A 23539-nucleotide genomic window follows, 5' to 3' on the forward strand; every position below is an offset into this window, starting at 1 on the left:
GTCACTAACTCTGAACACAAGGGCATCAGACCTACTGCTTCTGAAGAGTCCCTTTAAAGGGGACTTAAGGCCCGCTGGACTCCCTGGGTGTGAACACTTAGGGAATGTTGGGCAGGGCGGAACCGGGACACTCCTATAAGCACTGGTGGCTGGGAGTTTGAGGGAGACGACAATCTGGCAAACAGCTAGTGGCTAAAGCAGAAGCACCAACTGCCCGTCTTTTGTTGATGCACTTGGAGCCCCGCCTTGCTCCAGAAAAGGTGTATCTGGGTTCAGTAAGAGCCAGCCGCTCCGTGCCATGGACGGTGGAACACTGTCCCGTGATCTCTGCTGTATTTCAAATCTGGGACCTACAGGCGACCACCCCTTCTGCACAGCACCTTTCAGGTCGAAGCACGTTCTTGAGCAATACCTAAAGCTCAGCTGGAGACGAGGGGAGGACAGGGACACGACGGCGCTAACCGTTCAGGGCGGCCACTCTGCGCGCCCTGGGTCGCGTTCCACCGGGAGATGAGCCATCGCTCGCCACCGAGACCCCCGGCCCTATGGCGGGTGGCTGCAGCGCCGCGACCCTGGCCTCAGTATTACAGCATCCCCGCCCTTACCGGGCCCAGGAGCAAAGAAGAATGTCTCGCTTTGCGAGTCAGCAATGGGAGAGTCACAGGTACACCAGTAGGCGATGGGGCTGGGGGAGCGTAGCCCCGGGCCTTGCTGCAGTTTAAAGGCGCGAGATTACGGAGGAGGAAGAGCCCAAACTTAACAGTCGGTAGCCGCGAGCCCAGATCTTGGCGCAGTTGGGCAATACGTGCGGTCCAGCAACCCCGCACCCGTCCGCAGAAAAGGGGAAATGTTTTAAAGCCGAGAAGAGCGGAGCAAGCCAACAGCGGTGCAAACAATCCAGGCACGGGCAAGGCAGCGCCGCCGCCCGGAGCCTCAGTTTCCCTGTCTGCCAAATAAGGACGTTGGATTAAAGTGTCTTCTAACCCTGCTGTTACTCTGGGACTCTGCAATACACTAGGCTAAAGCTGCCCGAGGATCGGAGACCGGAAAAAGAGGGAAAAGCGAGGGAAGACAACAGGGAGGAGCCGGTGGGAGACCACAAGAGGAAAGACGCCTGGGACAGCGTTGGCGGGTTTTCAACTTCACTCCTCCTCCTACACCTGAGTTCTCACCGCTGATCCAAGGCCCCGCGCCTATCGAGGTTGGGCACCGGTAGCCACGCTTCTCTCTGCTCACACCAATTTCTGAAAACGAGGGGGCAGACGGTGGGCAACACGATAATGCATGCCAGGATGGGAGGGGGAATGGTCCCGGCTGGGGTCCCGAGGGCAGGTGAGCGGACCTGGGGCTGGGCAGGGGGTGAGATAGCCCCAAGCTGGGGGATCACAGGGCACCCGCGCACCAGCCCGCGAGCCCCGGGCGTGCCAAATTTTATTCCTCAACTTTGAGCAAGGGGAGGGGGTGTATGCAAAAAAAAAAAAAAAGGAAAAAAAGTTGCTGAACTTTTCCCCCAACTCTGCTGTGGGGGCGGGACGGGGGGCGGCGCCAGCACCCTGATTCGCCGGCGGCCGGTGCCGGGAGGCTCGCATTGGCGCGCGAGGTCCGGGGCCGGGACGAGCGGGCGTGGGGGAGGGGAGCGGCCCTCCCCGCCCGCGGGATCAGCTCGCGCCGGGAGCGGGTTAATTTCAAATCGGGGGCTTGACTGCTCCGGGGCGGTCACGCTCCCTGTGCCCGCCCGCCGGCCCGCCAGTCCCGGCCCGGGCGTTGCCCTCCCGCACCCACCTCGGCGCGGCGGAAAGACAGACTGACTGCCCGACACGCGGACTCCCGGGCCTGAGCGGGGAAGGGCTGCCGGGGAGCCCGGCTCGGCCCCCGCCGGCTCCAGCCGTGAGGTGGACTGACAGGTCAGCGGGACGCAGAGGGACGCGGCGCCGGGCCAGCGCGGCACCGGGAGCGGGTTCGGGCGGGAGGTGGCGGCGGCGGCGGCGGCGGCCGTTTCCCGCCTCCCGCTCCGCCGGGGGCCGTAGGAGGAGGAGCCGAGCTCCCGCGCAGAGGGGCGGGGGCGAGCGAGGGGGAGGGGCGGGGATGCCGTGGTTCCGGGCGCGGGTTTGCCCGCGCTCAAGCCCCGCGCTGCTTAGGGGCGGCGCCGGCCACGGTCCGGCTTTCCGCGCCAAATTTTTAAATCGAAGGCGGAAGGTCCGGCCCCGCCCCTGGCTCCGTCAACCAATTGCGGGCCCGTGGCCAGCTCTCTGATTGGCCGGGAATCGTTGTCCTGGAAACCACGAGGATGCTGTCCAGGAACTGCAGGGCGGGCGGCGGGCTGTCCCGGCCTGGGGGAGGGGCGGTTGGCCAGGCGGGGCGGGAAGGGCGCGGGGCGGGTGGCGGCGCGGGGACTGTACCTGGTTGCCTCCTTGAACAAACGCAGCCTTCCACGGTGGAGCGCAACATCGCGGGGTGAACCGACCACCCGAATAGCGAGCACCTAGAGCTTTACATCTTTAAGAAAGCCTTTTTTTAAAAAAGTCTTCATCGTGAGGCACTCTTTAAATGCCCAGCAGCAACCTTAGAGCTTTAGGGACTGAATTTGTAAATTTCATAGCAGGCAACTTCCCAAGACTTCACTGCTGAGCCTGTGCACGTGTGTGTAGGGAGAGAAATTCAGGCATCTAGATGCAGATGCCTGAATTGTATCCAGATACGGGGGTCGCGTGTGCTCGGCCGGAACGTGGGCTCGTGCGCTCAGTCCGGAGCCCTGATGTGTGGACAGGTGGGTGCTTGCTACCGTCTATTTGGCGGGGCCCCGAGAATGGCCCTCCTTTTCTAAAGATGGGAGAGGGCTGTCACTGGAGGGCTGTGGGTTACTTGAAGTCTCATGACAGCGGATCCGTTTGCTGAAGAACTTACTGGCATTTGTTGGAGTTCTCTGCCCGGCGAGGCTCTCTCTAGAGGTCGGGAATAAAATGCAAATCTAGTTTGTCATTTTTCGTTATTAGTCTTTGTTTCTGTGGCCTGCTGTGTCCGTGAAGGAATTTTCAACAGAGGATCTCTTGGTTTTTATTTTTCTCTAACTTTTCCTATTTCCTTTTTTTCTTTAAGGATATTAAAGTTTTTAATAGAGTTGATTAGACTACTTGAATCACCGAGATTTGGGGAGGAACTCCAGATTTTTCGTTTTTAAACTCTAAATGTATGAGGAATTTACAGAATGGAGAACGAAAAGGTACTTTTTAACTTCCATATTCATCACTGCAGTTTTAACCCCATAATTTTTCATTATCCAATATATCTTATTAATGTCACATCCTTTTTTGGTTAGTCTCTGTAAAAACCTGGAAGGAAGGAAAATTTAATTTTTGAAGAGGGGTAGGGTTGCCTAGAGTTAAAGTAATCTTTCTGGTTTTTAATGCTTTGGTGGAGTCTCAAAAACATAAACAGAGAGAAAAGGTATGTTTAAGAATAATGAAATTTGTTTGTCGTTTTGCAACACTTCTGAGGATTGTTGAACAATAGGAATTCAGAAAGGCACAGGACATGATTCTAGATTGGATTTCGTTTTAAGATAATTTTTCTATCAAATTGTAAGCATTTTTTAGGCTTATGGGCGCCTCAACACACCCTGTTTATGAGGTAAATATTATGTAAACATACAATAGAATTATCAGTGGGGGTGTTCAACTATTGTTAGGTTAGAAAAATAAGCTTATATGTAAATTTCCTAATAGTTACAGATGTTAGTCAAACAAGAGAATTACTATTGCTCCTAACAGTCTGTGGCAAAGGACAGCAGCCTTTAGAAAAACCCCATTCTTGGATCAGCACCTCTTAGGTGCACACGCTGGCTAGGATCTCTTATTGGGTCCATCACACTGACTTCCATATATAGAGCACCATTCTCGGAGAATATCTGAGTTCTAGTCCTGTGTCACCTCTTTCAGCCTGCATGTCCTCTTCTGGAAAATAGGAATATAGGAGTCCATGCAAATACAAATGGAAAAGCACTTGATAAATACCAAAATGTCACAGACATGTAAAATAATCTCATTAATCCATGTTCCTAAAGTTAGTGGGTCTCTTCATTCTTTTACTTAATGCCATTCCAAGCATTTTCTTTAAAATAGATACAGATAGGAGTAATGTGTGGAATCCCAGGTCTCCAAAAGTGGAAGGAACAAAGTCTCCGTTCATCTTATTTATGAACTGCTATGAATTTACCCTTTTGTCTCAGTGGCAGTCTCGCTTTTACCAGAATCTAGCTTTATGATCATGGGTAGCTAATGTTACTTCTCTTGGCCCCATTTTCTCCATCTGTAAAGTGAGGGGTGGATATTCAAAGAGCAGACTTTTCTGGTGAGAAGTCCTGCTCTTGGGTACTCTGGATTTTCCGGATAAATCTGACCATATGCTCGCCCTCAACCTTCTCTGCTTGGCTCTCAATAGTGTTTTTTTGAGCACCCATTGCATGCAGCCATGCTAGGTGGATAATGTGATAGTTTCTGCCCCTGGAGTTCTTTCCTTATGACAGTGTCTTGAGTAAAAGTTGCTTCTAGGAGTTTGAGATCACTTAAAATTATCACTCCTATTACGGGAAGATGAGTGAAGCGTATATGGGAACTCTACTATTTGGCAACTCTTCTCTGTACCTAACATTATTTCAAATAAGAGTTAAGAATTATGTCTCAATTAAAAGTTTTTTAAAAGATTCTTGAAACAAGATGAAAACGTAGGACCATGCTTCATTGCAAAATTAAAAATGGGAAATTTATTAGAATGGACAGTAAGTGTCAAGTGATCATTGCAATATAGATATTAACTTCATCAAGTCTACAATCTCATTAGGCAATTTTTTCCTCAGCAATATTCTATTCATTGTACAATTTCTAGAGTCAAAAGCTATCTGATAAAACCTGTGTTACCATGGATTTAATTCTTTACTTTTTTTTAAACCAGGAAAATCTCTTTTTTGAGCCACATAAAAGGGGACTAATGAAAACACCTCTGAAAGAGTGCACTACAGCAAATATAGTGTTGGCAGAGATCCAGCCTGACTTTGGCCCTTTAACCACGCCCACCAAGCCCAAGGAAGTCTCCCAGGGAGAGCCGTGGACACCAACAGCCAACCTAAAAATGCTCATCAGTGCTGTGAGCCCTGAGATCCGCAACAGAGATCAGAAAAGGGGGTTGTTTGATAACAGAAGTGGATTACCTGAGGCCAAAGACTGTTTACATGTAGGTTTTCAGAGGACTGGGTGGAGACGAGGGAATTTGTTGGAGGGTTGTAGCTATTGCAGAAGTGCGGGCAATTTAAAGCATCACCATCCGAAGCCTGTCATTAACCTCCTTCAGAGCACCAGGGAGGTTTGGACCCCATCAAATTTAGCACTGGGAATTCTGAACCTTATAGTTATTTTTATTTCAGGCTTCCCCTTCCAGATTTGCCAAGCAGTTTGTACTGGTTCTCCCCGACTCCCAAGTTCTTGCCCCCAAGCTTTGCAGCTGTTGAAGCTAAGCATGTGTATGGGTGCTGTTAGTCATCAAACACAGATGCCCCTCATAAATCTGTCAAGCTTTATTTCAGAATAAGACATTGTTTACCTTTTCCTTTGTAGGAACACTTTTCTGGAGATGAATATGAGAAATCCCAACCAAGTCGAAAAGAGAAAAGTTTAGGACTATTATGCCATAAGTTCTTAGCACGCTATCCTAAGTATCCCAACCCTGCTGTGAATAATGACATCTGTCTTGATGAAGTAGCAGAGGAACTTAGTAAGTATCCCATGATCTCACTGAAACACTTAAGGACTAAAGTGACTTTATGGACTTTACTCCTTCAGACCCATGCTCATCTATCCAGTATTTGCAATGACACAGATAAGACCACATGGTAAATCTCTAAAGCCATCTTAATTTAAGAATAAAGGCAAATAGTTTCTAATTTCATTGAATCTTAGAGGGGAAAAAAATTACAGTGGAGGTTGTTTGTGACTATAGGTTGTCTCTGAAGCTTTAAAGAAAGGAAACATTGTTTTATGACTTGTTTCACGAACAACTACAACTGTGAACTTTTGGCACCTTCCTTGAATCCCCAGGCTGCTGCATGGTACTTTCCTAGCTGACATTGGGCTCAGCTTCTGGGAGTGGGAACAGGATTTGTGTGTTCCCAGCCACTCAGCACTATTCTGAGTGGGTTTTCTGAGTGTTTTGCATTGGACAAAAGTTACTATGTTCTTCCCATCCTCTTTTACTCCTCTGTTCATAGACTCAAATCTACTTAGACCTAAAAAAAGATCTGTGGCAAATTTGAGTACCTTGGATGTTATGCAAATATCCTAATCTAAAACTGTGAAGACATGTGCTATCCAGGATAATACATTTTAATATATAGCAATCACCCCATGAAGAAAAGTTTTGCCCTTTTAATACACATTCATAAATATTAACTTTATGTCACATTTTAAGAATATGTCATTAAGATTTATCTACATTTCACATACACTTAATCATAGCTAGGTAGGAAGTAGTGCCTATTAATTCAGCAGATATCTAATCACCTATGCGCTAGGCAATGTTTTAGGAGCTTCAAATACATCAGTGAGCACAAAGGGCAAAATCACTTCTCTCCTAGAACCTGCATTCTAGTGGGGCAATCAATACTGAGCAAAAGACAAAGTAAGTAAGTAATGATGATGTATGTTAAAAGGTAATGCATATTATGGAAAAAGAAAATCTAGAATAGGATGAAGGAGTTTGGCGTGCTGGAGAGGTGCTTGGCCATTTTAAATTAAGTGCTCAGGCCATGTCAGGCCTTGTTGAGAAGGTGACATCTGAGCAAGGACTTGAAGAAGCCAGGCAGAGAGCCGTGAGGACAAGGGGAAGAGGTTCCAGGCAGAAGGAACAGCCCACTACAAAGGCCTTCACGCAGGGGCATAGGGACAGTTTCCAGGAACAGCAAGAGGCCAGTAGGGTGCACCCTTCTTCAAGAGTGTTTTATATAACACTTTTCCAGGAAGGCTGGATTTCACCAAATATCTGAATGTAAATCAACATTGAAAGTCAATTTTTTGAACTAAGAAAATTCTAACATTGCAGAGTATTGAAAACCCAACTTAAAGAAATTGAACCATTAATATCACATTGTTAAAGATAGCTACAAAGTAAGCAAAATTAGACTCCAAAAGGATATTTTATTTTTTAATGTCGGTTTTTAAAAACTACATCATGGTTTTTGTACTCTTCTGTAATTTAAGCACTCTGTACCTATCATATGACTACTATAGGCAGGGCGTTTTGTGTTTGTGTATGTTGGAAGGATAATATAAGAAATGGATTGGAAAGTGTGGGATTTAGAGTATGAAAGACTTGGTTTTGCTACTTACTGGCTCTGTTCCTGGCGTGTGCTACTTAGCTGGTCTGAGCCTGTATTTCCTCATCATTAAAGTGCAGATAATAATGCCTACTTCACAAGTTTAGGGTGAAATTTTCCTAAAGCTGTGGGGCACATATTAGGCCTCAATAAATGTCTCCTTTCCAATTCATACTAACTTATTCATACCCTTTGAGAACAGGGAGATGTCGGTCTTACTTTCACACTGTTTGTTGAACATGTGCACTTATAGTTAATAAAGTTATATTAACCGGAACCTACTGAATAATAAACCATGGAAGAAGTTGTTTTTCAATTCTCAACACATTACAAAAACCTGACCCCCTGTAACGTACGATTGTACTTTCTTTGCAGATGTTGAGCGTCGGCGCATTTACGATATCGTGAACGTCCTAGAGAGCTTACACATGGTGAGCCGCCTCGCCAAAAACAGGTACACCTGGCACGGGCGACACAATCTTAACAAGACCCTCGGTACTTTGAAGAGCGTTGGGCAGGAGAATAAGTACGCCGAGCAGATTATGATGATCAAAAAGAAAGAGTATGAACAAGAGTTTGACTTTATTAAGAGTTACAGTATAGAGGATCATATCATCAAATCCAACGCTGGCCAGAATGGACACCCAGACATGTGCTTTGTGGAACTCCCTGGAGTGGAATTTCGGGCAGGTGAGAGACAGTGTGGAAAAGCCCAGGCTGGAGCTCCGGCGGCGCAATCGCTGAGCGCACGGTCCTTATGTGAAAAGCCCAGGCTGCAAGGCACTTCTCCTGTGTCTAAAGGGCCGGTCCCGTGAAGAACACTGCTCTAGAGCTACTGCTGCCTTTAATGTAAAAATGCTGCAGTTGTCAGCGGTATGATCAGGTGGTGGTATTTTTAGCCTTGTTACTTTAGAAGTCACTTGTCCCTTCATGAATTTTAATTCTCTAATCCTCATCCTTCTCCAAAGCTTCTGTAAACAGCCGCAAAGACAAGTCTTTAAGAGTAATGAGCCAGAAATTTGTGATGCTGTTTTTGGTGTCAACGCCTCAGATAGTAAGCCTGGAAATTGCTGCCAAGATATTAATTGGGGAGGACCATGTGGAAGACTTGGATAAAAGCAAGTTTAAAAGTAAGCGTCATGACTGCCTTGGAATGTTGGACCTATTCTTAAACAATACACTCTCAGTTATAAACTGGTTTCCAAATATATTGGGTACATAAACAGATCTTCTCTAATTACGTTTTTGTATCTTTACTTCTCCTTAGAAGCCATTATAATACTGCATTAGCTAACTTGTAGGATTGGAAGATATGTATAACTACTCTTATTTGTCTGACACTTTGGCTTCATTTGATACTGTAATATTTTTTGTTCTCATTTTACATTAGTAGAATCTGTACTGTCTCAGGTCTGAGTGAGTAGTGAATTGTAAAGCGGGACCAGACCCTAGATCTCTACTCTTTCCACTGATACTGATGTATGAGAATATAAAATACCATAAAGTTGTCCCTCTGCCATTTTGAATGGATTTAGCCAGAGGACCTGCTCTCAGCTGGAAAGGGAGTACAGCCTGGGTTCCTAACACAGAGCCTGGCCCTCACTGCTATACCAGACTTTGCAGGAGTGTTGGGACGAAGCGCTCAGCAGATGGGGAGGAGCCTTTGCTGGGGGTTAGCCTGAACATGGGCCACCTGTAGGGCCCAGCTGTATGGTGAGGAAGGGCCACCCCAAGTGACCACAGAGGTTGTTAGGAATACTTGGGAACTACCGCACAGAGACTCCTTCACATCCTATAAAGCTATGTTAGTCCCATGGAAGTATATTCACATATCCCCAGGGTGACAGTGTATCTATAAAGACAGAACGAAGCAGAGCATAAAGGCAATAATGCTGGCAATGGGTTTGGGAGATCTGCAACGTCAGAAAACACACCCTGATACTGATGGGTTCCTGCTGCCTCTGAGTCACCAGGTTTCAGCTCTCTGGTTCACTAATTAGTCACGGCCTTGGAAGCCATTCCAGGAACTATAGCTGTGTAACTTGCTGGAACCCCAAGGTTCCAGCATGGAAACCTTCTGGCATGGCTATGAAGGGGACTTGATTTGTAATTTTGTGCTATCAAGATATAAGTAAAAACAGACTTTTTTAAACAAAACTTTTTATGATATACCAGCTCTGCAGAATTAATAAATTTAGGCTTTGCATATTACATAAAGACAATATAAAAGATTACAAGTTTTGATGGGGTGCAGAATTTTCCATGCTATGATATTAAATAAGTGTTGTTATAAGGTATTGCAAACAGAAAAGCAATGCATTTGTCACTTTTATTTCTATCTGCTCATAAAATTCTTCTGAATCCTCATTAGAAGACTCCCAGGAATGGTGTCTTTTTTATAAAAAATCTCTCCCATAGTTTCAGATAAGGTGATCTCATCAAGTCATTTTTCCTTTTCACCATGTGCTGTTGTCATTTCAAGATTCAGTACCAGCAATAACCGAGTCTTTTAAATATTTAAAACTATTTTTTGTCTTAATTAAAGCAGTAGCACTAGAATGACTTAAAAGGAGTCACATGTTCTCTGACATTGACGGTTAAGACAGCCCTTAGAATACAAAGTCCTTTCTTATGAAGCAAAATCTTTTGATCTTTCATTATTGCATTAAGTGGTATATATACTTTTTTTTTTTTTTCTCTTTGCCAGCAAAAATTAGGAGGTTATATGATATAGCTAATGTTCTGAGTAGCCTGGAGCTTATCAAGAAAGTTCATGTTACAGAGGAAAGAGGCCGAAAACCAGCTTTTAAATGGACAGGCCCCGAGATCAGTCCAAATGCCAGTGGTATGTATTTTTTTTCTTTTATTCTTTGCTTCATTATTTTGGATTAAGGCACTTTTGGAGATATTCTCCCTTCCCTATCCTACCCCACCACCCCCCACATAGAGAGGAGATACGAGGGCTGTCCAGAAAGTGCCCAGCCATGTAACATGTTCTTGTTATATTAACAATGGCTGGATACTTTCCGGACAGCCCTGGTATATACATAGTTGAAAAGATAGTTAAAGATGAGTGCCAGTATAGAAAGTTTGGCTTCCGGCTCCATCTGCAACCCAAGGTTCATAACAACCTCCCACCTACCCTGTGCCCAGGAAATAGACTCTATATATGAAAAGACCTGGGAAATCAAAAGCACCACAGAGCATAAGATACTGTTGTGGTGGTTGTTATGCTGCTCAATGACCACGACAGAACTTGTGCACATGGAGAACATGAAATAAGTTCATTCTGGTATCAAGGTAGATCTTTCTAGTCCTCATCTCAACTGTGATCCTGACATTTTACATCCCACCAAAGATCCCCTCCCAGAACCACTAGAAAATGGCAAGAACGTGGGCCATGGAGGCAGAGGGAGACTCAGGTTCCAGTCCCAGCTCTGCCACTCATTAGCTAGGTGGCCTTGGGCAGGTGACTTCTCAGAGGCTCAGTTTCCTCACCTGTGAAATGGGAAGAACGATGGCACCTTTCATTGTGATTTTGGTATAATCTCAGAGAGAGGTCTTTTGGTGCGGGAATTCGGAGTGAAGGCTCTGGGGCCATAGTGACCAGGTTCCTGTCGCAGGCACACGTGCTTCTAGTGGAGAGACCTCGCATCAGTGGGTTAATGTCTCTGAGTGTCAGAGCTCTCATCTCTCACATGGGGGTGCGTCTCCTGAGGAGGACCTCCCTCGGGGAGTTGTTGGGAGGGTCACCATATTTCATCAGCTCGAAGACACCACTGATTATAAGATGCACAGTTTTTTATATATCACTAAGAAAAAAAATCACTAGTCACTACTGTCTAGCACACCGCTGGTTATAAGATATAGGGCAGTTTCAGAAATGTTAAAGTATGAAGTCTTGCATCCCAGAATTCATTTAATAAGAGAAACAAGGTTTTGTACGTAAAACCCTTAGAACAGCATCTGGCACATAATTGGTGCTCTATAATTGTTGCCACTTTGATTTGTAAAATCGTTTCAGAACTACATTTTGATCCATATCCCAGAAGGAAGCTGAACCACCCCTATTTTAATACACACCTTTTCTGTTTCAGACTCCAGCCCAGGCACTCCTTCTGCCACCTCCGATTTAGAGGTGAGGAGGTCTTCAAAAGAGAACTGTGCCAAAAACCTCTTTTCCACACGTGGGAAACCAAACTTCACTCGACACCCATCTCTCATCAAGCTAGTGAAGAGTATAGAAAGTGATCGGAGAAAGATAAATTCTGCTCCAAGTAGCCCTGTGAAGACCAACAAAGGTATGTTCTCAATAATGTCAGGGCTTTGCTAGGAAGAATTTCTTTTTATCTTTTTTTTTTTTTTTTTAGCTTACTTGATCCCTACAATACTTGTTAGAGAATTGTTTCAATATCCACATACCCAAGCCTTCTTGAAGCTAAAATTATGTATGAATTAAAGGATAAAAAGTCACTTGTGGGGCTTAGTGTTTAATTGTGGTGCAGTTTTGAAGGGAGTTACATGTTTTCTGTCCCTTTGACTCCAACGAGGCTTCCTCTGTGTGAACATGTGTTCTTTAGCTTTGACCAATGCCCCTCCCTTTCTGTTTCACCAGCTGAGAGTTCTCAGAATCCTGCACCCTTCCCAAGTAAAATGGCTCAGCTCGCGGCTATTTGCAAAATGCAGTTAGAAGAGCAATCCAGGTAGGTTGGCAATGCTCTTTAGCAACGAACAGGGTGAATTACTTCTGCAATGCATTACTGGGATTACTTATTTCCTGTGAGAACAGGCACTAGCCTTGGAAATGGGAGAGAGAGTCTTCTCAATGTCTAATAATCAGTCATTACAGAAACTATCTGCTAGTTTCAAAACAGCATGGCTTCAGTCTGAGGCTTCAAGTCGTAGAAAATGTGTTTCCATTGTGTCATGTTTTAAATCTTGTCCTTTAGTGAACCCAGAAAGAAAGTGAAAGTACAACTGGCAAGATCAGGGCACTGCAAACCAGTGGCCCCTCTGGACACCCCGGTGAATGCTGAGCTGGAGCTGACAGCACCATCCCTCATCCAGCCCCTGGGGGTGGTCCCACTCATCCCCAGCCAGTTGTCATCAGCGGTGCCCGTGATCCTACCTCCGGCCCCTTCAGGCCCATCCTATGCCATCTACCTGCAGCCTGCCCAAGCCCAAACCATGACGCCGCCCCAAGGCCTGAGCCCAACAGTCTGCCCCACTCACTCTTCTAAAGTTACTGGATCAACAAAAGACTCCACAGATACCACCACTGAGAAGGCATCCAGCGATGCCACCAAGTCCAGTGCCTCCACCAGGCCCGGAAACTTACTGCCAGCCCCAGAGAGACAGGGTACGAAGAACCGAAACAGGGAGCCAGCTGGAGAAAGAGGCTTCAAGAGGGCAAGCATACTTGAAGATAGTGCTTCCAAAAAGAAATTTAAAGAGGATTTAAAAGGACTTGAAAATGTTTCCGCGGTAAGTACAAAGCTTTAGGAATTCCCTGGTCAATTAGAGGAGAATTGGTGGCTTGGGAAATGTACCAAAGCAAAGAGCAATCTTTCAGAAGACAAGGAACTGTTTCTTAGCATCCCATAATCCAAATGCGGGCCCAGACAGCTAATCCCCTGACTGAGATGACGGCAGGGACATTTTTAACCTTTGGAGGGAGGGATTATTTGCTCTCTTTTTAAAGCACCACGGGTGGTTGTCCTTAAGTCCATTTCTCCATCACATGCTGGAATGCAAACACCTGTCATGAAAGCCTTAAATAATTTACAAGCAGACGTAACCCTGAATGAATGGATGGATGCGTAGGGTTCCTGTAACTTCTTTCTGAGTCATTACCTAATGTTTGTCATGTAACTGGCATCTGTTGCCTAGAAGATAAATTGTTCCCCCTGTTTTTACTTTCTACTTAAAATTTAAACCAAAATATCCATTTTGCATAAATAGAAAAATCAAACTGATTTTGACAAATTGTAGGTATATTTGATGTATTGGTTTCTAGAGAATTTTTTCTCCTAGGTGGAGATTAGTTCATGTAGGAATTAACATTTATCAGATGCCTACCCACATACCAGACATAATAGACTTTTGCATACATTATCTCATTTTTCTCCCTTAGGACAATTGTATATGAAAGACATTACTATATCAAGTAAATACCACTAAACACAGCAGCAGAAGTTAATCTCCCATTTTGCCCATGCTGTTAACGCAAGTTATTGTACTTTCTTATGTCTTGTTTTTCCTCATCTATGAGGAATTTATTCTACCAATTTTGCCTGATCACATGTAAATAAAGCACTGTGATCTGGGTCAGATCTAACCTAGCACCTCCGTTTGGTGTCAGTCACTTTTGAGTACTTGCCCCATGGCCATGTTATAATTTTTGTGAAGTTAAGTGAATTTATGCATAGAGGGGTTTGATCCCTTTAAGACACTGTATAAGCTGAAGGGTATTATCTGTTACAGCTGTTATTAGGAAGCTTTAGAGTTTCTCAAATCTTCCCTGAGGATGGGCTCATGGTAACCATTCAAACATTTATTATCTTACATAGTATCATTCTGTGTCTAATATACATGCTAGGGGGCAAATCGTAAGGCTTTGGCTTGATTCAATTTTCTGGGGGGTCCATAATCTCTTTGGGCCAATCAATGGGTATGATTTAATAATGGTCTCCTGTTGGTCACTTAGTTATTCAGGATTAAGGTTTTCAGCGGGTAGATTTTCCACGTACCCTGCTTCTTTCTTTCACCTCTACAACTTCATTTTGACTGTTTCTTTTTAGCGTGGACTGAGTAAAACAAAGAACATGAGAGATCCATGTGTTAGTTCATTCATCAAATATTTACTGAGAATCTCCACTTCTAGAAGAGAAGACAGTTTGCAAATAAACAGACACATCAGGTAGTGAATGCTGAGAATTTTTTCTCCTAGGTGGAGATTAGTTCATGTAGGAATTAACATTTAACATTTAGGATGATGATGTGACAGGAGGAGGCGGTGGTAGGGCTGCTATAAGGTAGAAGAACCCAAATGACACTTGAGTTCAAATATGTCAGATTCACTCATCCCGCTAATTTAATAGTTCTAGTTTTTTTAAAAAAATGAATTGGCATTATAGGTTAAAAAAATTTGCAATGAATGTAGTTTGTTGAAAGTTCAAAAATAATTATGCTTAGAGAACTACAGGCTTTCTTAAAGACTTGAAAGAGTTAAACCAGCTATCAGAGTAATTGTACTACAGGAGAATATGACTAAAGATGACAAAGAGCAGCTCTTTGTGAAATACTTAAATCCACTCCTTAAAAATTCTCTATTTCTGCAGCTTTCAAGGCACCTACTAGTGAAGATACTGAGCAGTACCAGGCACCTAAGAAACAAAATAAAACCTTGCGGTACACTTTTAGCTTTGTGGTTCCCAAGGAAAAGACCTATTAACAGCTAGATCAAACTGTTGTTTTGACAATGGAGAGAAAAAAGCTCTGAAGAAAGATAAAAGAAGGGCCCCTACCCTAGTTTTTTAAGAGCTGTTTTTGGCTTTGCCAGTCCCACTCCTAGTAAGGCTAAAGCAGACTTTTCAGGCAGTTCAGCCACCCATGTAGACCTCTTCTGTTTGGTAAAATACAGTGATCTAACAAGCATGGAGGGAGGCACATACCTGGGCCTTTTCTATTTGGAACAAAACTATTACCGAAAGCTTTTGCTCAGTGACATGCGGGTCTCTAATATGAATTAATCAGTTCTCTTGTAATTTATTAACTCTATTGTGCTTTAGTTTGCATATTCTAAGATTGCTTGTTATCATTAGAGCAAAGAGTACTAGGGAAAAAATCTATACTTGTATGATTCCTTTGTTCTAAATCAAGGGTCAACAAACTTCTTCTAAGGGCCAGATAGTCAGTATTTTTGGCTTTGTGGACCATATGGGCTCTGCTGCACCCGTTAAACTCTGCCATACCTGTTCAACTCTGCCATACCTGTTCAACTCTGCCATTGTAGCAGGGAAGCAGCTATAGATAATACATAAGTGAACAGGCATGGCTGTGTTTAAATAAAATTTTATTTACAAAAACAGGCGGGGAGTGGGATTTGGCCCATGGGACATAGTTTGCCCACACCTTCTCTAAATCAACATTGCTTAAAATGTTTTCTTTGAATGCTAGTCCTCCTTAATAACCTACCAAAAACATAGTTGCCAAATAGTCTTGGAAGTGCTGCATGCTGTGTGCTCCACTTGGGGATTTATGATGCATGCCATCATTAGAGGCAGTTGGAAATTCTCTGATAAAGACACCATTTGCCTTTGTTGAGTTCTGCATTTCCCAAACTTGTTTGACCCTGAATTAAGTAACGCCTGTTTGCATCCTGCAGACCTAGGGGGTCCCTTGCAGTACTCTTTAGGAAATATCATCCTACATAATTAAAGAACAATCAGAGAGCAATCTACTAGTGCTATATGCGGTGTTCATCTTGCTTCTGACAATTGGCACCACCTTATACCAAGAAGTCTGATTGCGGGAATTAGGATGTCAGTGTGAGGGTTGTGTGTGGGTGAATCGTGCCCCTAAGCAGAGTCACTGCCAGTTCCCAAATGTTTCTCAAGACCATAGGAGGCATTTAAGAAGCAGATGTTCTATATTATTCAGGACAAGCACTGGGAAAGGCGGGCAGGTGTTGTCCTCTAGGAGGCGGGTGGCTGGCCTGCCTGCAGCCTGTACCGCTGGGGGCTTCGGTCTGATAAAACAAGCAACAACCAAGGGATGTTCGTCCTGAAGAGGCTCGTGGCCATTTTTTTTCTGTATTTGTGTGCACAATAAGCCCTTCCTCCTTGTTTTCTAGACCTCGCTCCCATCAGGATACCTAATCCCTCTCACGCACTGCTCATCCCTGGGGGCGGAGTCCATCCTGTCTAGTAAAGAAAACTCAGGTGCTCTTTCCCCAAACCACAGGATCTACAGCTCCCCGATCGCAGGTGAGTGGGCGTAAAACACTATTCAAACGTGGGCCGGTCTCAGGTTCACTTAAGCCTGTAAACTTCTCGGACAAATGCCTGTGCTTTTAAGATATCTTCACCCTTTTCTTTCCAGGTGTTATTCCAGTGACATCATCTGAACTCACTGCTGTTAATTTTCCCTCTTTTCATGTAACACCTTTGAAGCTAATGGTCTCACCAACTTCCGTGGCGGCCGTACCTGTCGGGAACAGCCCGGCTCTCGCTGCGAGCCACCCCGTTCCCATCCAGAACCCAAGCTCAGCCATTGTAAACTTCACCCTTCAGCACCTGGGACTCATCTCCCCTGGTGTCCAGGTGTCTGCCAACCCTGGAGCCGGAATCATTCCTGTGTCTCCAAGAATAGAGGCTGTTAGTGTCCTACCAGAAAATGCAGGCACTCAGCAAGGAAGAGCCACCAGTTATGACTCGCCAGTCCCAGCCCAGGGCCAACCAAACGGACAATCAGTTGCTGTGACGGGGGCACAACAGGTGAGAGTGTTCGCATCTAATTTTTCTTTGTATTATTAAGTCCCAAATATCTGTATCTAAGGAGACTTGCTTTTGCTTTCCTTCTTGGGAGAGCGAAAGGATGGGAGAGTAAGGAAACTGAAGGCTCACCTTCCTTCCACAATGCAGGAAGAGTGCCAGAGGAGTCTATATTATTGGGTTGTCGTGAGATTTTTGTCTCCCTTTAACAAAATAGTTGAGAATGTAAAATTCATGGAAGCTTCCCTCGCCAGTTTCAAGATATGTGAGTTTCCCAACATAGAACATCCATCCAGTCCCATCCTCCAAGTCATCTGCTAGGACATATGTGTCTGTGTGTGTTTGACTTCTTTTTTCCATTCTTCTCTTTCCAATCAGCCTGTTCCTGTGACACCCAAAGGGTCACAATTAGTGACCGAAAGTTTCTTCCGTACGCCAGGTGGACCCACCAAGCCGACTAGCTCATCCTGTATGGATTTCGACGGTGCTAATAAAACCTCCTTAGGAACTCTCTTTGTTCCACAGCGAAAACTGGAAGTCTCAACAGAGGATGTCCGCTAATTGCCAGATAGTGGCTTGGTTTGATTTTCTAAAGAGTCGTTTAATAGAGAAGATGCACACAGACTGATTTGGAGAACACATTCTCTGAAAATACTGTAAATATGTTGAGGATTTGCTCAATGTCAAAGCGGATACTTGTTTTCGTACATATATTTGTTTACACACACACACACACACACACACATATTTGTATAAAGCTAAGTTTAGCTTTCAATCCTACAAAATAAAAGTAAAATGTTGAACTAAGGTTTATTAACTTCTAGGGGGAGAAGATTCATTATTTCAGCTGTGCCTAATACTATTATGCAAAGTAACTGTATTAAAGTTTACTTCCCTTTGAGTATATATGTTTGACATACGTAACACAGCATTCTCTTAAACTTTTTGCACAAAGAAAACGCTGTGTGATGTATAATGTTGTATTTTTAAATAGCCTATAGCTATATTTTTTGTAATTTCTTTAATCTGTTGTTGCAAGATGCCTTTTTGTAAAGTTCGCAACAATCCTCAATCAAGTCTATGGAAAAATTATTTATAAAGTGTATTTTTAATCATAAGTTGTTCAAATTAAAACTTTTCTAAAATGTAGTTAACATTTTCATTTGGCCCATAAGGGCACTGTTGGGATAAAATTAATATTTATCTAATCTCAGAGGCAAATTCTTAGTAAAAAGAATACATCCTGGCTTCCCTTAGATACATGAAATTTAAAGAATGTTTCTATATTCTTACCCACTTTTGACCCTGGATATTGCTCCACTTTTGCAGGAGTGAAAATGGCTTTGGAGAGGCTGTTGGTTGGCCGAGGACACCCAGCCAAGTCTCATGTGCTTCCTATGGCACTCCGGGAGATTAGGAATGAAAGGCAGGAGCTGGGATCCTCTCTCCTCTGCCCTGGCATGACCAGCATCTATCCCAGGCTCTCTTTCAGAGGAGGGTCTGCAACCCATCCTCTTACCATACTTCCCGGATGGCCCAGCTCCAGGGATGGGAAAAGAGCAGTAAGGATTCCAATTGCCTCCACACTCAGGGAACTATCACACTAAACCCTCAAGCTCCAAGAAAAGGAAAGAGCTACAATGTATTAAGTGTACATCTCCTTGACTCCCTTTGTTATGTGATGAATTGCACCTTGAGAACTGACAAGAGCCTTCCTCAATCAGTCAGTGTCTTAAAGCTGCCAGCCCCAGGCCCCAAGCCATGGCCCAGTACTGGTCCATGGCCTATTAGGAACCAGGCCATGCATCACTGCTTGAGCTCCCCATCCCCCAACTCCAGCCCTGCCCCCCATCCATGGAAAAATTGTCTTCCATGAAACTGGTCCCCAGTGCCAAAAAGGTTGGGGACCACTGTCTTAAAGGACCATCATAAAATCTACTTCCTCCATGTTTACTATATGCCAGGCACTTAAACATTTGAAATACATTATCTCTACTAGCTAGGACTGTGAGGTCACTGAGGTTCACAGAGGTTAAAACAAGTCCACAGTCACACTGCTAGTGTATGCAAGGATTCAACCCATGTCTATCAAACCTCTGTCCATTACCCATCTGCCTCCAGATGCATGCCTGGCTGCTCTAGTAGGAACCAAGCACATTGTTTCAAGGTAATCTGAGCATTTGTAAGGTCACTCCCCTTTCAAATATACATGTTTTGTTTGCACAGCCAAGTACAGCTAAGAGAGGGCAGATTTTCACCTTGACCTAGAGACCCCCCTCCACACCACTAGAGAACCAACATGAACTATAGTTCTTCCTCTTCCAAAGTACATTTGCCTTTGTTTTTATCCTACTTGGAGGGCATGCTCCCTGCCTTTAAGGTGCTTATGATATAGTTAAGGAAGATAGTATGTACACATGAATAAATTAAAAAAGCATTTCTACACCATAAAGAGAAGTTGCCAAATGGTAGATAATAAGCAAAATATACAGTCCTATAGAGGCTACTAGATTTAACTATATACACAGAGCTATGGGAGAGACACCAACCCAGACAGCTGCTGCAGCTCTGAGGAGGTGGAGCTCCCTACAGTTCCCTCCTCTGGTGAACTAGAGGGACTGGAAGCCAATATTTTGTTTTGCCTCCATCAATTCTCCACATGAAGAAATAGGTGTGTTAGGTTTTAAGGCAGCTCTGGGGACTGTCCCATCCAGTTCTGCCACTCCGGCGGATCTGCAAGGTTGCCCTTTGATCCCCACTTCCTGATGTTCATGCCCTGGTGTGATCCCCTACGACTTGCTTGTAACTAGTAGGGTACAGTAAAAGTGATAGGGTGTGTGATTATTTGATCACATGACACAAGATTATGGTGCCTATCTTGCTAGTCTTTCTCCCTTGCTGGCTTTGAGAAATCAGAGCAGCCAACAGCCAGCAAGAAACTGAAATCCTTAGCCCTACCTAAGCTGCATGGAACTTAATTCTGCCAACAACCTGGACTAACTTGGGGCAGATCTTTCCCCAGTTGAGCCTCAGATGAGACCTCAGCCCCAACTGCTACCTTGATTGCAGCCGTATAAGACCCTATGCAGAGGACCCAACTAAGCCATGCATGGACTCCTGACCCATAGAAACTGTGAGATAATAAGTGTGTTGTTTTAAGATACTAAGTTTGTGGTAATATTGTTAAGCAGTGGTAGGTAACTAGTATAGCCACATAACCCACCAGTATTCACAGATGTCTTCTTCCAGTTTGACCTATTGTTTATTGGTTTTATAAGCATGCATAGAAGGAAACATTCCGGGGACATGGTAATCCCAAAGGCTTTAATGGGAGAAGCACTGTCCATTCATTTTTAAAGCTAGAAGCAACTTTAGAGATGCCAGGTAGTAGCACAGTAGTAGACAATGTTATCTATCCAGCATGCAATTTCTCTTCCCATGCAGGCCTCCATATTTCCTCTTAAGGAATTATATTTTCCATATCAGCTGGAGCCCAGCAGACTGTAACTGGGGGTCCCACCCATGTCTAGCAAGAGTGGACTTCTCATCCTCCCTGGAACTTGACATTCCACTTCATCTTAGCAGTAGTGTGCTCACCATGCTGTTCCTTCTGCAAGACTGCTGCTCGGGTTCCTGCTTCCAGCCTCTGGAAAGGCCATGGCACCTGCCCATGTTCAAACCTGATTTTCAGCCATCTGCTGATTCTGTAGGCCCTTGCTATCCTTCCAATGCATTTCTTTTGCTTAAAGTAGCCAGCTGTTTCTGTGGCTGGTAACCAAAGGACTCTTGCCATATCACAGAGGGAAACCCAGAGCCAAGGCTTCCCAGTTCCCAGACCGGTCAATTCCCTATTCGCTGGGTCTGGTGAGATCCAGCCAAAGGATAAATAGAAAAGGCCTTCAGAAACGTGTATCTCACCAGAAAATGCAAGAAACTCACCTGCACAAGTGAATGTTAAGTGTCATTTTCAAATATCAGAAAGGGAAATAGTTGAAATAGGAGACAGAAGAAACCCAGGAAACTAGTGCAATAGGATTTGATGCCAAAAAATTTTTTAAATCGGCTTTAAAACAAGTTCCTTCAGCCTTGTCCTTTTCAAGTGATTAGTGTTCCTGCAGATAAAGGATAAAGAGATTTTTCAGAACTTAAAGCAGATAAGCTGTCTGAGCAATCCTATTAATTATATAAAAGAATGTGAGCTGGCTGCAGATTCTTTACAGTATTTGTCGCTGGTAGTTTTCAGATCTTGAGGGCTTAAAGAGAAAAGCTCAAAGGAAAGGTGTCATTATTTTATGTTGAAAAAAAAAGTATCAATCTCTTAATTTTTAAAGAAGTGGTTTTACATCTCAATGTCCAATTTGAGTGAACTCCAGTCAATGACTTGCTTAAGCGGATCAGTAGCTAAATGAGGACTTGTCAGGATTATTAATATTTTGCAGAAAAATATAGGTAGAGAATATATTATCCTCATCTTCCAACAGTCAAGTAATCAACTGCATTTTTGAAAGGCCCTGTATATATTGAATTCTATTTTAAAAGAATTCATTCAATTTTTACCATACACTCAGCACTGTGTTGTGCAAAACAATGCCTATTATCCTACTTTGTTTAATAAAATATCCTGTATGTGTGAATCTTTTATAAGTCTATCCTGAATGAAACATTTTTATTTCAGTTACTATGGATCAAAATCTTCCTAAAATGATAATCTTGCTCCTCAATTCCTAAATAGAGTATTGTACTTTGAATGTAATTTAATCTTTTCTTCATGTTTCAGAAATTTATGAGCATTATTATTTCATTAAATTCAAATTCACACAAAAGTTAGGCCACCTGTCATCCAGTAATGACCTTCAGGAGCTATTAAATGTGTAGGTCTATATTCTACTAAAATTAATGGCTCCAGAATATTATGCTTTTCAGGTTCTATTTTTTGGTGGTTCTCTGTCTCTAACTTTGATATCAGCTTTTACTTTACTTGCCTTGTCCCTACGCTCATGAATAACGTCTCTCTTTTGACCCAGAGAAACTGAAGGGTTCCAGGGGACTCATGTCACCAAACTTGCTTTTCTAAACCATTTCTAACTACTTAGGGGGTGCTCCATCCCTGTCCTGCGGGGAAAGATTGTAAACTCATGCCAGATACTTGTTTCCCTTCCGATCAGCGGTCTTTCTCACTATCCACACAAACCAGAACTTGTTGGTACTGGGAATTCAGGACCATGACGGAATGCCAGGAATGCTGAATACAAGTTATATACCTATGTTCATTCTCAAAATCCCATACTTAGATGATAAGGGCATTTCTATACAGAGCTATTCTGAGAAACAGAAACAGGTTCTTGATGTCTTAGGAGAAAGAGTGGGACTCGGGAAAGAAAAAGGAATCGTTTAATTGAGCATCTACTATCACACCTACTTTGAAACCACGGTATCGGACCCATGCTGAGGAAGCTACTTTCAGAAAGCTTGAGGAGCAGGTCTCTATCACACAGCCAGGCTGCAGGTGTGCCTGGCCACAGGCCCGCGCCGATCCCGCCACACCGCACTCCAGAGCTCCGCCAGCCTGGCGTTGTCCCACGCCTTCAGACCGTGGTGAAACAGGCTGGTTCCAGATTGTTCGTGACAAATGAGAACAGCACTTCAGTGGCACTACTTCCAAAGTTTGACCACTGTTGCTATTTCAGGCTCTATACTCATGGTGATTTATCCTGTATCAAGTTGCTTACGCCAGAACAACATTTCACCAACGCCTCCTCACGTTATGGTTGTGATTTTGAATTGGCCAAAAAGGGAATGTCCAAAGGATGTTGGGGGGAGAAATGCAACAACCGCCCTTGCCCTTGGAAGGCCATTACAATGCGACACAGTGACGGCCACAAGCATGTCCACGGGCTCTGGCTTGCCCTGCTGTCCTCCATTTCTTGCCCTCCACCTCTTCATGACGGTGGGTCCTGCAGGCGAGCAATGGCTTCGGGCACCTCTCCAAAAGCCTCGATGTGGACTACAGAGGCATCAGCTGCCCAGATATTCCCCCACCGCCAGCCCCTCCTCCACAGTCCCGCCGTGGTGGCCGGACAGGCTTGGCTTCTCACATTGGCGGTTTCGTGACTCCTCAGTCCTCCAACTCACCCTTACAAGCCTTTGCTCCCCCAGCTCTTCCCACCACTGCACAGGGGCTCATTCCAGTAAGAAATCCTTTGCTTCATCACTCACACTGGCTCTGCTTCCCTGATTAAACCTTGGGTGTACAATACCACATGGCACTTTTGAGAGGAAATGGGGCAAAAAAAAGTTCCAGAGAGACAGAGCCAGGGGCCATCTACTTTCAGTGCCCATTGAAGAGGACGTGCCAGCAAGTTGGCACTTTGCAAGCTATGGGTAGTTTTACTTGCCAGTATTTTCATAGCTACAAATCCAGGCACTGAAACATCCTTAGGTCAAAGTACCCTTTACAAATGCATTGCATGGAGCTCAGCCACCACCCATTGCAGCTGTCTGACCCGGTGTGGTCACCATGCCAGGGGACTCTGCATCCAAAATCTCTCTTGACCCAGCTCAGTGAGGGAGGGAACACATGGCCTACGAGCCACAGTCTGGCGTCTAGGCCCAGCTCAGACTCCCTAAGGAAGGCCCCTAACCTCCAGTTTCCTCCTTCTATCATTATAGAAGTGAGCTCAAGGAG

General features: G+C 44.4%; 1 protein-coding gene across 2 annotated transcripts; it reads left to right on the forward strand.

Annotated features, from left to right (window-relative positions):
• The first annotated feature begins 1769 nt into the window (after positions 1–1769).
• Positions 1770–18003, forward strand: E2F8 (E2F transcription factor 8). Of its 2 annotated transcripts, XM_076002104.1 has the most exons (14): positions 1820–1904; positions 2600–2767; positions 3097–3220; positions 4948–5226; positions 5607–5763; positions 7736–8050; positions 8329–8490; positions 10068–10205; positions 11458–11661; positions 11976–12063; positions 12310–12844; positions 16215–16347; positions 16463–16857; positions 17233–18003. In XM_076002104.1, the coding sequence occupies exons 3-14, from the start codon at positions 3206–3208 to the stop codon at positions 17413–17415; spliced, it is 2604 nt and encodes an 867-aa protein (XP_075858219.1). In that variant the 5' UTR covers positions 1820–1904; positions 2600–2767; positions 3097–3205; the 3' UTR covers positions 17416–18003. The 2 variants fall into 2 exon arrangements, with proteins under 2 accessions (XP_012612178.1, XP_075858219.1); XM_012756724.3 differs by lacking the exon at positions 2600–2767 and having other exon boundaries at positions 1770–1904.
• The last annotated feature ends 5536 nt before the right edge of the window (positions 18004–23539 follow it).

This window comes from Microcebus murinus, chromosome 4 (assembly GCF_040939455.1).
Source record: "Microcebus murinus isolate Inina chromosome 4, M.murinus_Inina_mat1.0, whole genome shotgun sequence".
In the NCBI taxonomy this organism is placed as follows: domain Eukaryota; kingdom Metazoa; phylum Chordata; class Mammalia; order Primates; family Cheirogaleidae; genus Microcebus; species Microcebus murinus.